The sequence below is a fragment of the Pleurodeles waltl genome, chromosome 4_2 (genome assembly GCF_031143425.1).
Source record: "Pleurodeles waltl isolate 20211129_DDA chromosome 4_2, aPleWal1.hap1.20221129, whole genome shotgun sequence".
Lineage (NCBI taxonomy): Eukaryota > Metazoa > Chordata > Amphibia > Caudata > Salamandridae > Pleurodeles > Pleurodeles waltl.
The window spans coordinates 688,554,082-688,567,264 of record NC_090443.1 but is presented as its reverse complement, the minus strand read 5'-3'; the positions used below and the strand labels follow the sequence as shown (position 1 = coordinate 688,567,264).

The window sequence follows — 13,183 nt, the reverse complement described above, 5'->3', positions numbered from 1 at the left end:
TGGTATCTTTAAAGTGTAAATTAGTCACAAAGTTTCTTGATCTTCTCGAAAGTTCATCAAGAGTGTTCGCTACTTGCAAATGTTCAAAAGCTTCTACTAAAAGTTCAAATGTCTCTAATAAAGGCACTGCTCATAATCACTGATAATCATGCCCATAATGTCTTTGTTTATCAAGCGGCAGTGATATTTCAAAGCTCAGCTCCACTGGAATTTCAAACTCAAGAATATTGAACTTGATTCAAATTGTTAAAGCAAACGGTTGCAAGCTCCTTCTCCCAACCTTTGGCGGCAAAATATGCCCATTTATGTGCTGAGTACTTTCGGCTTGGTACTCTCTTTCTTTTTGATTTTCTGTTTCCTCGGCCCTCAGCATCACTGTCACATTGACTCGACTCTTCAGTTTCTTCAGCAATAATTGGAGGCACTTGCACAGCTGGCACAGTTTGCTCTTTAGGCCAACTGTCCCCTGGTACAGCGCTTCTACCTACAGCAACTGGTCCTACGTCAGCATCCTTGCTTGAATGACAACTGATTCTGTCACGATCCTTCTGTATCATCCACTTTTGTTGACTCACTCAAAACCCCATCAGACCGTGCTTGTGCTGTAGCAGCCACTTGTCCAGTCCCAACAGCTTGATTAACCTGATCCCTCCCCCTCACTGTAACCGACCCTTCTGGAGCAGGCGCTATATCATCTAGGAGACCTGGAACTTTGCATGTATGGTTCCCATGTGTCCATTTAGAGAGACCAGCATACTTCATAGCAGCAGTGGTTACCAAAACCACCTGGTGAGAGCCTCTCCAACATTGTTCCAAGCAAGTTTTCCTTACATGCTTCTTGATCTTTATGACCCGTCTCTCCTTGATGATTGAAGAGAGCAGTTGTGTCTCTCCTGAATGCTTCTCGGGTGTTTTATGCAACAAGCAGATCATCTATGTACTGCACTAGGACTGAATGATAGGACATTTTAAGGGACTCCAGATTCTTTTTCAAGATCTGGTTGAAAATGGATGGTGACACAGTATACCTTTGTGGGACTTGGCACCAAGCCAAAACACGACTGTCAAATTTGAACGTGAAGAGGAATTTACTTTCCTCATGCAGTGGTATGGAAAGGAATGCCTGGCACAAATCAATCACTGTAAACCATTCTGCTTCTATGGAAATTTGAAATAAATGTAGTACTTTCCTCAAGTCTTGGCCTATGCGGTACTTTCCATTGGGCTTCTGCAGTCCTAAAATGGGTGAGTTATATGGACTTCCCATTATATTTTTCAGGATTCCTTGTTCAATCAAACCTTTATTAAAGGGGTAATTCCAGCAATTGTCTCTGGAGACATATTATACATTTATTCTTAGATATACTGCATTTAGGTTCACTGTTATTTTAATAGGCTCAACTCCTTTGATGAATCCTATTTCTTTTCCTGTAAAATCGCAAACCTCAGGTATTACTGTGTCTTTTAAATCTTCGGGCAATTCATTACATGTCAGCATTGGGTACACCGTGACACTCAGGTGCTGCTCTACAATGTTACAGTGCAGATTGCTATTCCTAAGGGTGTGCAGCTAATCGAATAGTTTAGCTAACAAGAGTAGGTTGCATCAAAGCAAGCTTACATGGCTTGAATCACAGGCCACAAATTGGTGCTCATCTTCAATGGAACCTATTTTTATGGGGACATACTCTGTTACAGGGTTGGTCAATTGCTTATTTTGCAACTCCTACAACGTGGATTCTCTTTCCTGAAAGGTGCAAGTTTGGCACGTCAGCTGTTCTGACAGTGGAACGTGTAGCTCCAATGTCAACTAGAAATGAAACATCATGGACCATAAAATTGGCATTCACAGAGGGACCACGTTAATCTACTTCTAAGTATGCACCTAGCATACTGAAAATTCCTCATCGCTCAGGTCCATTATGGAAAACTGTGATGCTCTCCAATTCACATTTGTGATTTGATTTTAATTCTGTTGAGGAACAAGCATTTTCTTTTGAGTCATCAGGGCTTGTGCTATCTGCATCTTCTGTCCTGGTGACACATTTACATTTTGCACTCGGGGTCTTTTAACTCCTTGAACTTGAAATTGATTACTGACTTCCACTTGAGCAACTCCAACATTCAGCTCTTGATTACTCACATTATTAAATGGACACTCCCGTCACAAATGACCAACATTTACGCACACATGGCACAGATTACTTCTCTTCAAAGCCTGAACATCAAGCACACCTCCACTTTTATCTACCTGAACATAACGTCCTCTACCTTGAGGATGGACATTTGTCACCTGGTGTGGTAATCTTTGCATATCACCAGTGTTTACCATCATTTGCAGACTCTGACTAGCTTTCTGTGCAGCTTTCAACTGCATGACCATCACCTTCTCTTTCAACTTTTTCTGCTTCAATTCCAATTCATTACTACAATACTTTGCATACTGCAAGATTTCATCAGTCAGTTTATTCTGACAACAGATCAGATGCTGCTGAATCATTTCACAAATCTGAACATAAAATGGCCCATATCTTTAACTTCTATTGTCTCTGTACAACTATGCTGTTTGAAAGCCTGCAACAATCTTTCGTAGTAATCATGATTCAACTCCTTTGACTACTTAACAGTCCTGTCAATCTTCTGGCAATCAATATCCTTTGGGGTCACATTGTTTTTCAAAAAATTAAATCACCTTGTAATTCCTTTTCATCACCTCTTCAGATGGTGCTCCCGTTACTGGGTTCACAATCCAGCCAATCAACATTAACATTGCATTCGGTCAATAAATCAGTTGGAACCACAATGTCAAACAACGTATTCAAATCCACCCACAGGCATTTTGAAAGTTTCACAAAACTCTCTGTTTGCTTGTACCATTCTACTGGCATCTCCCTCAATCTCAGGTAATCATTTGTGAACGAAAAAATATCACTCCTACTCCAAGGTACATGAACATAACCTACAGCTCGTATGTTTCTAATGGGCATCATTTTCACATTGGCCTAGGCTTCATCTGCACCTGCCAGAGGCACATTTGGCTTTGCTTTCTTCTGATTAGTTTTCTTTGCCCATCTACCTTCCTACTTGTCTAAAGCTCCCCATTTCCATATTTATGTAATCAACTCTTTAATGTACATTTTAATTCCAGGAGATGTCATGTTAACTATATTCTTTGTGCTGAATTGTAATCTGTATCTTCTCTTTAAGGGCTTTGATTTCTATAAATCCACTTCAAATTTTCGGCTACTTAAGCTAAACTCCTATAGACCTGCCTTGCACGTTGAGTAACATCTTTGCACATGAACAATATTTCATCTTCTGTGTAGGTTTCCAATTTGACAATGTCTAATTTTCCCAGTATCATTTCATTCAATTCAAATTTCAATCTGGGCACATTCACTGATCTATCTCTCTCTTCTGTCTCTTGTTTTCTAGCATTGTGCTTTATCATACCTGTAACACCTTCAGGACTCAAATTATTTAACCAATCAGTCAGTTGTTGTGCAGTGATACCTTGAAAACGTATAATATTATTCTGTGGTATTTCTGCTCTCAACTGCCCTACATTCTGCTGGTTCCAAGTATTAAAGTTTGACATATTCTCTGGCGTGTTAAAGGGTACTACTCCTTGCAGAATGCTGCAATTTGCATTTCAGGTCTGGGCACAAAATAATGTGGGGTTCCCTGAGGAAACCTCGCATTAGCAGTAAATCTGTTTTGACTTGTTGTCTGGTATGGATCTGCAATTCTTGTAGGGGTCAATGATATGTATGTATGTATGTATGTATGCATAGAGTATTTGATAGAGTGCATTTCAACCGGAGGAATCAAAGCGCTACGAAGGCAAAACAAGAACTCTGCGGTCACTCTTAATTAAGACTGGAATAGCCAAGTTTTGAGTTGTTTGCGAAAAAGCAAAAGTAAGGGAATATTCCTAATTTTAGAGGGAAGGGAATTCCATATTTTGACCGATGCTGTTGAGAAAGCTCTGTCCCCCCCATTTCACTTTCTTAGTCCTAGGAGCATAGGCTAGCTTAAGGTCAGATGATATGAGAGTACGCCCAGGTATGTACCGCTTAATTGATGGAAGAGGCGAGTGAGGACCCTGTAAGTACAGGGACTTGTGAGCCAAACACAATGTTTTAAAAGTAATACGCTTTTTAATCGGTAGCCAATGGAGTTAATTCAAACTATCTTTGGCAGATGCGAACTTGTTTAAACCCAGAACCAGATGCACACTTTGATTCTGAATAAGTTGTAACTTAATTAGTGATGCTTAATTGATGTTAAGATAAAGAGCATTACAGTAGTCCAGCCTGGATCCAATCAAGGCTAGAACTACCGTTGCTCTCAGGTCCCGAGGTATAAAAGGGAGGATTTTCTTAAGCATTTTAATGATCCAGATGCATGAATTTGTGATTTTATTGACGTGGGTATCGAAGGTTAAGGCAGAGTCACAAACAATATCCAGGTTTTTAACTGTGGCTGAGGGGACCGGTAATGTCCCACATGACTCCGGCCACCAGTTTGAATCCCAAATAGATGAATTGGTCCCAAATATAATGACCTCAGTTTTGTCTCGATTCATCTTAAGCCAGTTACGGTACATCCAGTTATTTACTTCTATCATGCAAGACTGAAATGGTTCAGCTATGTCCTGTGTCTTGTCTCGAAAGGAGACAATCATTTGTGTGTTGTCTGCATAGGAGAACACCTGAAATCGAAAGGAGCACACCAGATCTGCCAAAGGTGCAACATACAAATTAAACAAACAAGAGAATGTGTTCTCTCCTTTTCTGAACTATTTGAATACACTGATCACTGCATGCCAATTGGTGAGATTCCAGCAGATGTAACTGGTCTATCAGGAACAGTCAGGTATTTATTGAGTGGGCATTACTTCCAGACATACCTGCAACATACAAAGGAACAATGTAAACCTATAGTCATGGGGACTGTTATTCCATCTGGACCCATATTATTTGTAAGATTCTTACGAACTGTCATTCACACACTCTGGCCCTCATTATGACACACACACACACCAAACCAACAGAATACTGCCACACAAAAAAATCCACCAGCCCAAAGGTCAGTGGTGAAGTCTCGGTACAAACACCCATACTGTTACGCCAACAAAACAACGCCCACCACATTATGACCCACGAATCACTATGGTGGACATTCAATGGTGGTAAACCATTGGCGGTACCCACGGTCATGCTCAGAATGGCCACCCAAATACGAAACAACCCAACATTGACCTAAACGAAAATCACACACCTGACACTGATACACACACCACACCCACCCACCCATAGCACTATAAAACACACATCCCCATTATACACAACTCTTTACGAACACCAATGATTGCCACAAGACTAACACGAAGATCACTGAGACAACTACACACACACACACACACCACAAACACCCATCCATCCGTCACGCACCCCACATCCCACACCCCACCACATCACTCAACATGCTCTGCACAACACACAACACCCATGCCCCGACTACAGCACCCCCGTTTCACTGATGATGAGTTGCCGGTCATGGTGGAGGAAATAGTCAGGGTAGAGCCACAGCTGTTTAGAGCACAGGTGCAGCAAATATCCATTGCCAGGAAGATGGCTATAGGGCGGAGAATTGTGGACAGGGTGAATGCTGGGGAACAGCATCCAAGAACAAGGAACGACATCAGGAAGAGGTGGAACGACTTACGGGGGAAGGTATGTTCCATAGCAGCAAGGCACCAGAGGACTGGCGGTGGACCCAACATCCCCACACCTCTGTCCCCAGGACACGCCAATCAGCAGTGTGTCCACCTGTACAGGGACCCCAGTCCACACCTCACCCCCAAGACAATCAGAGACCTGGGGTCAGTGGCAGTGGGCACACCATTCAGGGGACACAGGCACAGGGGAACAGGAACACTGGGAGGACTGCTGTGCGCCGGGGGAGGACAGGCCCAGGGAGCAAACTCTCCTGGAGGCACTCACTAATGTCCTGGGGGCATACAAACAATCCCGGGACAAGACAGGGCAGACCCTTACCAACATGCACGAGAACAAGTGGCTGCAGGAGGAACACCATCAGGAGATCAGGGAGGATTTGCAGGCCCTCAACACCACCATGGTCTCCATAGCAGGGGTGCTGGCAGATATGGCCAACATCATAAAGGAATTGGCATCACACCAGTGGGCCCCTACCACTAGCCAGCCTACTGACTAGCCAACCACTTCCACTGCAGCTAGTGGGCAGGAGGCCCTGCCACAGGACCTAAAGGCCACCAGCACCCCTCCCCCTGCAGAATGTGAACCACCCTGCAAACGTTCCCTGCCAAGACCAAGACCACCGCCAGGAAATGAGACCCTCCTGAATGTCCCCCTTGTGTCCCACCCTGTCAGCTTGTCCACTTTGAACTGCCTTTGCACCCCCTCCTATGCCCCCTTGGACACTGGACCTGTGCTACAAACAGACTGGAACAAAACCCTGGACTTTCCTCAACCATCACCCCATTCCATTGCACTTTTCCTTCAATTATTTGCACTACAATAAACACCCATGAACACAACTTGAGTGATGGTGTTTTATGTGATGAAAATGTGCATTTATGGAAACAGTCACAACTTGAGCAAATGATCTGAACACTGTGATAGCATACAATTAATAACCTGTAGCTGTCTGTAGTAATCACATCACTACGCAGTTGTTATATCACCAACATCGGCAATACAAGAAGCCATAGGTGACAGTAAGTTGAGATGTAAAGAAAGTGAATGTCATCCTGCTACAGCCACAAAGAAAACATCAATATTCAGAGGAATGTTCAGTTCCACTGTCTCACCTGTGTGTCATTGGAAGTATTGACGTATAACTGATGTTCTGTTGTCCACATCCTCTGCCTCCTCATCCTCACTGACATCAGGGTCCACTACTGCCTCAGGGGCATTTCCAGTCTCCTCTTCCTGCAGATGAGGCGCATGTCGTCCGAGGGCCAGGTTGTGCAACATGCCACTACTATCTGGCAGACCTTCTCGGTGAGTAGCACAGGGTTCCACCGGTCAGATGTAGGCATCTGAACCTGCCCTTCAGAAGGCCGAAGGTCCTTTCAATAATTCTTCTGGTTCGCCCATGTGCATCATGATAACGATTTTCAGCCCCTGTCCTGGCATTCCTCACAGGGGTCAGGAACCACAATATGTTTGGGTAGCCAGAGTCACCTGCAAGTATGGAGGGACAAACATTAGCCTTACACAATGGTATGAGGTTAAAACCAGAAGGCATACATTGACATACATAAGGTGGGGAGTCAGGCTCACCAATTATCCACACCTGTGCCTCTGTAGTTGTGCCATCACATTTGGGATGCTGTTATTCCTCAGGATGAAGGCGTCATGCACCAATCCAGGATACTTGGTAGTGACGTGGGAGATGTACTGCTCCACCGGGCACACCATTTACACATTGAGTGAGTGGAAACTCTTCAGATTCCTGAACACCTGTTCATTCTGGTGGGGGTGGGGACAAACGCAATATATGTACGGTCAATCACCCCAATAATATTGGGTATATGTCCAATTGTATAGGATCCTGCCTTCACAGTGGCCAAATCTTCCACCTGGGGAAAGCACTGTAGCTGCACATGAGTTTGACCAAGGCAGACAATACCCTTGCCAGCACAACTGAGAACATTGGCTGTGACATTCCTGCTGCCAAGCCCACTGTCACTTGGAAAGAACCAGTTGCCAGGAAATGGAGCACTGATAGAACCTACACAAGAGGGGGAATCCCAGTGGGATGATGGATAGCTGATATCAGATCAGGCTCTAATTGGGCACACAGCTCTGTGATTGTGGCCCTGTCCACTCTATAGCTGAGTATTATATACCTCTCCTCCAAAGTAGCCAAGGCCACAAGGGGTCTGTACACGAGGGCTTGTTTCCTCCTCCTATTCATCTGCAGTGGTAGGTATCTAAGGGACACAAGAGTGAGTAGGCTGTCACAATTTGAACAATGGAACTACCAAGCATCATGTCATTTGGAGGTTGGTATGTCTGGTGGTAGTGTACATGGTGTGCTCTGGGTGATGTATGTGCCAATGGAGCTGGAAATGGGATTTGTGAGCCATATGTGTGACAAGCTGGATTGTATGTGTATTGTGTCTTCCTGTTTGTGTTTCCTCTGCAGATCAGCGCCCATCAGAAGAAGGGATTGTGGCATTCCATCGCCAAGGACGTGCGGACCCTGGGGGTCTATTGCAGGCAGAGCACCCAATGTAGGAAAAGGTGGGAGGACCTGAGAAGCTGGGCCTGGAAGACCATGGATGCCCAGCTGAGGATGGCCTCCTAACAAGGGTGGGGTGCCTGTCAGAACCTGACCCCCCTGATGGCCCGCATACTGGTGGTGGCCTAACCAGAGCTGGATGGGCGCTTGAGGGCATCACAGCAACCACAAGGGGTTGAGTACAGTGGGCATTACAACTGTAATTGGTAGGTGGCATCGGATCCTGGTGGTGGGTGTCACTTAGTGGGTGTCCCTTAATGCCTGCGCAGACATTGCAGCGTGATCCAGCTCAAGGGTAATGGTTGTATTGCAAAATCTGGTAACCTAGCTAGGTTGTATTCCATGGCTTGGTGACTCCCAGGAGGTGTGCAGTTGGCGGTGGTTGGCTCAAATCTTGTTGTGATACCTAGCCAATGGAATGCCAGTGCGATGCATGGTGCTCAATCCTGATCCCTGTGTGAGACGGTAATGTGTATGCCATCTGTGGTGTTGGTGTTGTAATTGACCCAGTGATCCCTTTCTCTCTCTCCCCCTTTTTACTTCTGTCATCCTGTCCATGTGTGCATTAGCATCATCTGGCGGAGAAGCAGGGGCACTTGTGACAGAGGGAGCTGCATCCCACAGGACCCAGGAGGCAGAGTCCACCAACTCCGAGGAAACCAGTGGACGGAGGGCGAGGGGAGCACCACGGTGGAGACAGGAGGTGACCACACTGACTCATTCCTCCTCCGATGGAAGCTCCCTGGTGGTGACGGACACCTCTGGGATCAGCCCAGCTACATGTACAGCCACCACCCCATCCTAGCACCGCTCTCCCAGTAGCCCCTCACCGAGTTGCCGGTGCCCGCTCACCCAGGAGGGTGGGCATCTCCTTCGCCCGAGGCACCTCAGGTCCTGCCCCAGTCAGCCCTGCTGCCCTCAGTGAGGAGGCTATTGACCTCCTGAGATCCATCTCTGTAGAGCAGTCAACCATTGTGAATGCCATCCAGGGGCTGGCATCCCAGATGCAGCAATGCAATGCATTCCTGGAGGGCATTCACGGTGGACTGGTGGCCCAACAGAGATCATTCTAGGCTCTGACCTCCTCTCTGATGGCAGCCACTGTACCTGGTCCTACCGCCCCCCTCCAACTACCACTTCCCAGTCCCAGTCTCATCAACCCCAACCCATCCCATGCACACATACAGACAAGCATGCACACTGTTGAGACGGGGTCACTCACCTGAAAAGCAGGATGTCTGCAGGGGCAATGGTATGCCCCCTGTCAACATCAGGACAGTGCGTGCTCTACGGGTGACTAAAATCCAAAAACCCAGTCTTTATGCAAAAGCATAATTCATGCATTGTGTTTATATGCAGTTTGTTAACCTTTTGCATTGCAGAGTTTTACTTTGAAACCACTATTAATGATGTTTGCAATAACTGTTCATTTGCAAGGTATTGTTGCAGCCTTACTGAGTGTGTTAGGGTGTGGTCCCTTTCTAGGACCTTCTAGAAGCTTTCCCTGCAGCATGACTGGGTGTAGTTTGTGGGCTGGGCCAGACTCTATATAAGGGAGCCAGCCCAGCTCCACATGCTCACTACTCAGAGGTCCCGGTGCAGAGCAGCAGCAACTTCCTGAGCTCCTGTTCCGGAGGCCTACCTTGATGTTCCAGGCCTGCCCCGCATTATATTGGTGATCCTTGAGCAGGGCGGTAAGGCGGAGGTCGGGCTGGGCCCCCGACCCCGTTCTCAAAGACTCTCAAGTTTTGGGCCTACTTGTGAAACTTTCAGAGTGCGCAATTCATTGCTCTCATGTAAACCTTGGCATTCAGATCGGCAACAGCTTGCCCGATCATTTCATGGCATTTGCATATTCTTGTTCGAATCGGCAGTGTGCGCGATTCATTTCCAGCATGTAAAACTTGATGTTCAGATTGGCAACAGCTTGCGCGATCATTTCATGGCATTTGCATATTCTTGTTCGAATCGGCAGTGTGCGCGATTCATTTCCAGCATATAAATCTTGACGTTCAGATCGGCAACAGCGTGTGCGATCATTTCATGGCATTTGCATATTCTTGTTCGAATCGGCAGTGTGAGCGATTCATTTCCAGCATGTAAAATTGATATTCAGATCGGCAACAGTGTGCGCGATCATTTTTCTGGCATTTAAAACTTTGGTGTGTTGTGTTTGCTGAGGTGCACACATTTATCCCGAGTTTTTGGATTTTCTGTGAATATGCTTAATTCAAAGTGTGACATTCTTTGTGCATATTAAACCCCTAGTACAATTTTGATTGTTTTCCAGGGAATGTTTCAGGTAGCCTTTTGTCCTCATGTAAAAATGCAATGTTTGTTCTGAAACATTATTCTAGAAGGTTCTTGTATTCTAGACAGTATGTGATATTTCATGAAAAGCTCATATGAAACATTGTATTAACCCATTCTTGATTTTTCCAGGTACCTAGATTTTTTGAGGCCTAGTTGGAGTCTGGCCACGTCTTGCCGGTCCACCCAGGCATCTTGTATCTTCGGGGGCCAGGTCGTTGTTGACAGAGTGATAGTAGAGTTAGTGCACTCAACTTCCTTGAAATTGAATCTCTCTTTCTGATATGCACGGAAGCGGTAGAAGAACACCGGGATGCTCCAGCACTTTTCTTGGATAATAATAACTGTTGGTACAATTACTAACACTGCATTACCAAAAACCCAAACTGAGTACCATAACAATAAGTACTGCAACAGTAGGGCTGGCTTCACAGAGATTCACTGTTGCATACTACAATCAGAACTGTGGTTGCACTTATCATGCACAAGAAAGACAAACAAGGGCATTAATTATATCACGTATAACTTTCCTGCATGCATAGGGTTAAACTAAAAGGAACAAAAACAATCCAAGAAATACAAATGTCCACTCTTGGTTTGGTTTCACTGTGTGTGTGAAAAACCCTTCAAAACCAAATTCCTCAAACCTGAAACACAGGCATGAATGACACAACTTAATCCATGAGTTATGCTATTAGAGAAAGAAAAGTCACGTAAATGCTCTTTTAAAATTGCACTGTCACTTTTTGAAGTACTTGAGCTCAAGCAGATTTCCTGAAGCACATTTAGGCAAGTAACTACATTAATAATGTAGAGTGTTCAGAAATGCATTTGTCTCTTCAAGTTAAGCAGTCTGCCAAAATACAAAGTCCGAAATACACCAGCTGTTCTAGGAAAGCGCGGCGCTCAAAGAACAAACTCTCTGGAGAATACTAGTCACTTAGCTGCAGTCTTTTCAGGAGTGCTGGAGGAATGCCTGGTGTCAGCTGGTACAGGAACAAAGAAAAGAATTGCCTCAAAAGTCCTGAATACGAGGATGACAGCAGGGGCTGGACTGCCAAATCAGATGCTGAGATCAGGAAGCAAAACAAAGCCAAGCAGGGAGGCATGCTTCACTCTGCTATTTAAAGCCAACCAGGAAAGCAGTTGAGTTTCTACATGTGGATGAGCCGCCCATATGTAGAAACTTAGAAGCACATGTCTACACCACACCCAATTAGAAGCACATGTCTACACCTGCTCATATGAGCAAACAAGCATTGGTAAAACAAGCATTGATAAAACCAATTGTGTAACACAGCACATTATGTTTACTTATAAACATGAAGGTTTAACCAAGAACAGAGATATGATTTAACCCTTATCCCTGGGGATGCTGACAGATAACGCAGGAGGCACCTTGGGGATTCCTGACACAAGCAAAACATCACACAAGAGTGGCACAGACAAACACAGGCAGCATACTTCAGGCCACAAGCACTCACACAAACAACAGAGTTGCACACAAAACAGCATCCACTGCCTCCACTGCCTCCCCCTCCTCCCTCACAGTCACATCCACACTCACACCTGCATGCACTGCATCAACAGCCACCATCACCACACCAAGCAGCACACACATTTCACTTGGAGACACCTCTACAACATCCATCCACGCATCCCCTGTGTCCTCTCCCACCCTGTCTGCCCCTCTAAGAGATACAAATGCACGCAATCAGACTCCTAACAGCCATTCACCTCACATCAGCACACTGCCCATGCACCTGCACCCAAGTCCAGCAGACATACACCTCCAACAACCACTCCCTCAACGTCCGCTTCCATCCCTCCTCCCTCATCCTGCACCACCGTCCCTAAGAAGCTTTTCCTTGCCCAACTTGACCTCTTCCCTCCCTCATCACCTCCCCTGTCCTGCCCACAAGAGCAGGGTCACAATGACCCAGCCCATTACCTCAGCCAAACAGTCCATGGGGACAGTGGAGGCACCTTCTAGTCATGGGGGAAAGAAAGGGAAGGATCCCACTCCACCACCCAAGAGAGGGAAGGATCCCACTTTACCAACCAAGAGAGGGAAGGATCCCACTCCACCACCCAAGAGAGGGAAAGATGCCACTCCAACACCCAAGAGAGGGAAGGATCCCACTCCACCACCCAAGAAAGGGAAGGTTCCCACTCCACCAACTAAGAGAGGCAAGAGGCCCCCTCCAACAGCAGTGGGTAAGGAGCCCTCATCTCCAGCAGAGGCTCACAGGGTTTCCCCTCCAACAGCAGTGGCCCAGGAGCCCTCACCTCCATCTGGGGCACAGCAGCCCTCACCTCCAGCTGGGACACAGCAGCCCTCACCTCCAGCAGAGGGCATGTAGGCCAACCTCCAGGGACTGTTGTACAAGGAGCCCCCTCTAGAACCAGTGCGCAAGTTCCCTACCTCAGAGACTGTGGCCTTGCACTCCCCCATTAAAGTGAAACGGGCATTCCCCCCCCTCCAGAATCAGTGGGTCTAGTCCCCCCCATCAGAGACTGTGACCTTTCACTCCCCAGCAAAGGGAAATGGGTACAGAGCCCCCTCTAGAACCAGTGG

General features: G+C 46.2%; 1 protein-coding gene across 1 annotated transcript in view; it reads right to left on the bottom strand.

The window, feature by feature from the left end:
* Positions 1–2,500, bottom strand: part of LOC138293926 (atrial natriuretic peptide receptor 2-like) — a 445,904-nt gene extending 443,404 nt beyond the window's left edge. Inside the window, 1 exon segment of the mRNA XM_069233205.1 lies at positions 2,272–2,500. Within this exon segment, the coding sequence (XP_069089306.1) occupies positions 2,272–2,500 (229 nt within the window).
* Positions 2,501–13,183: the final 10,683 nt, after the last annotated feature.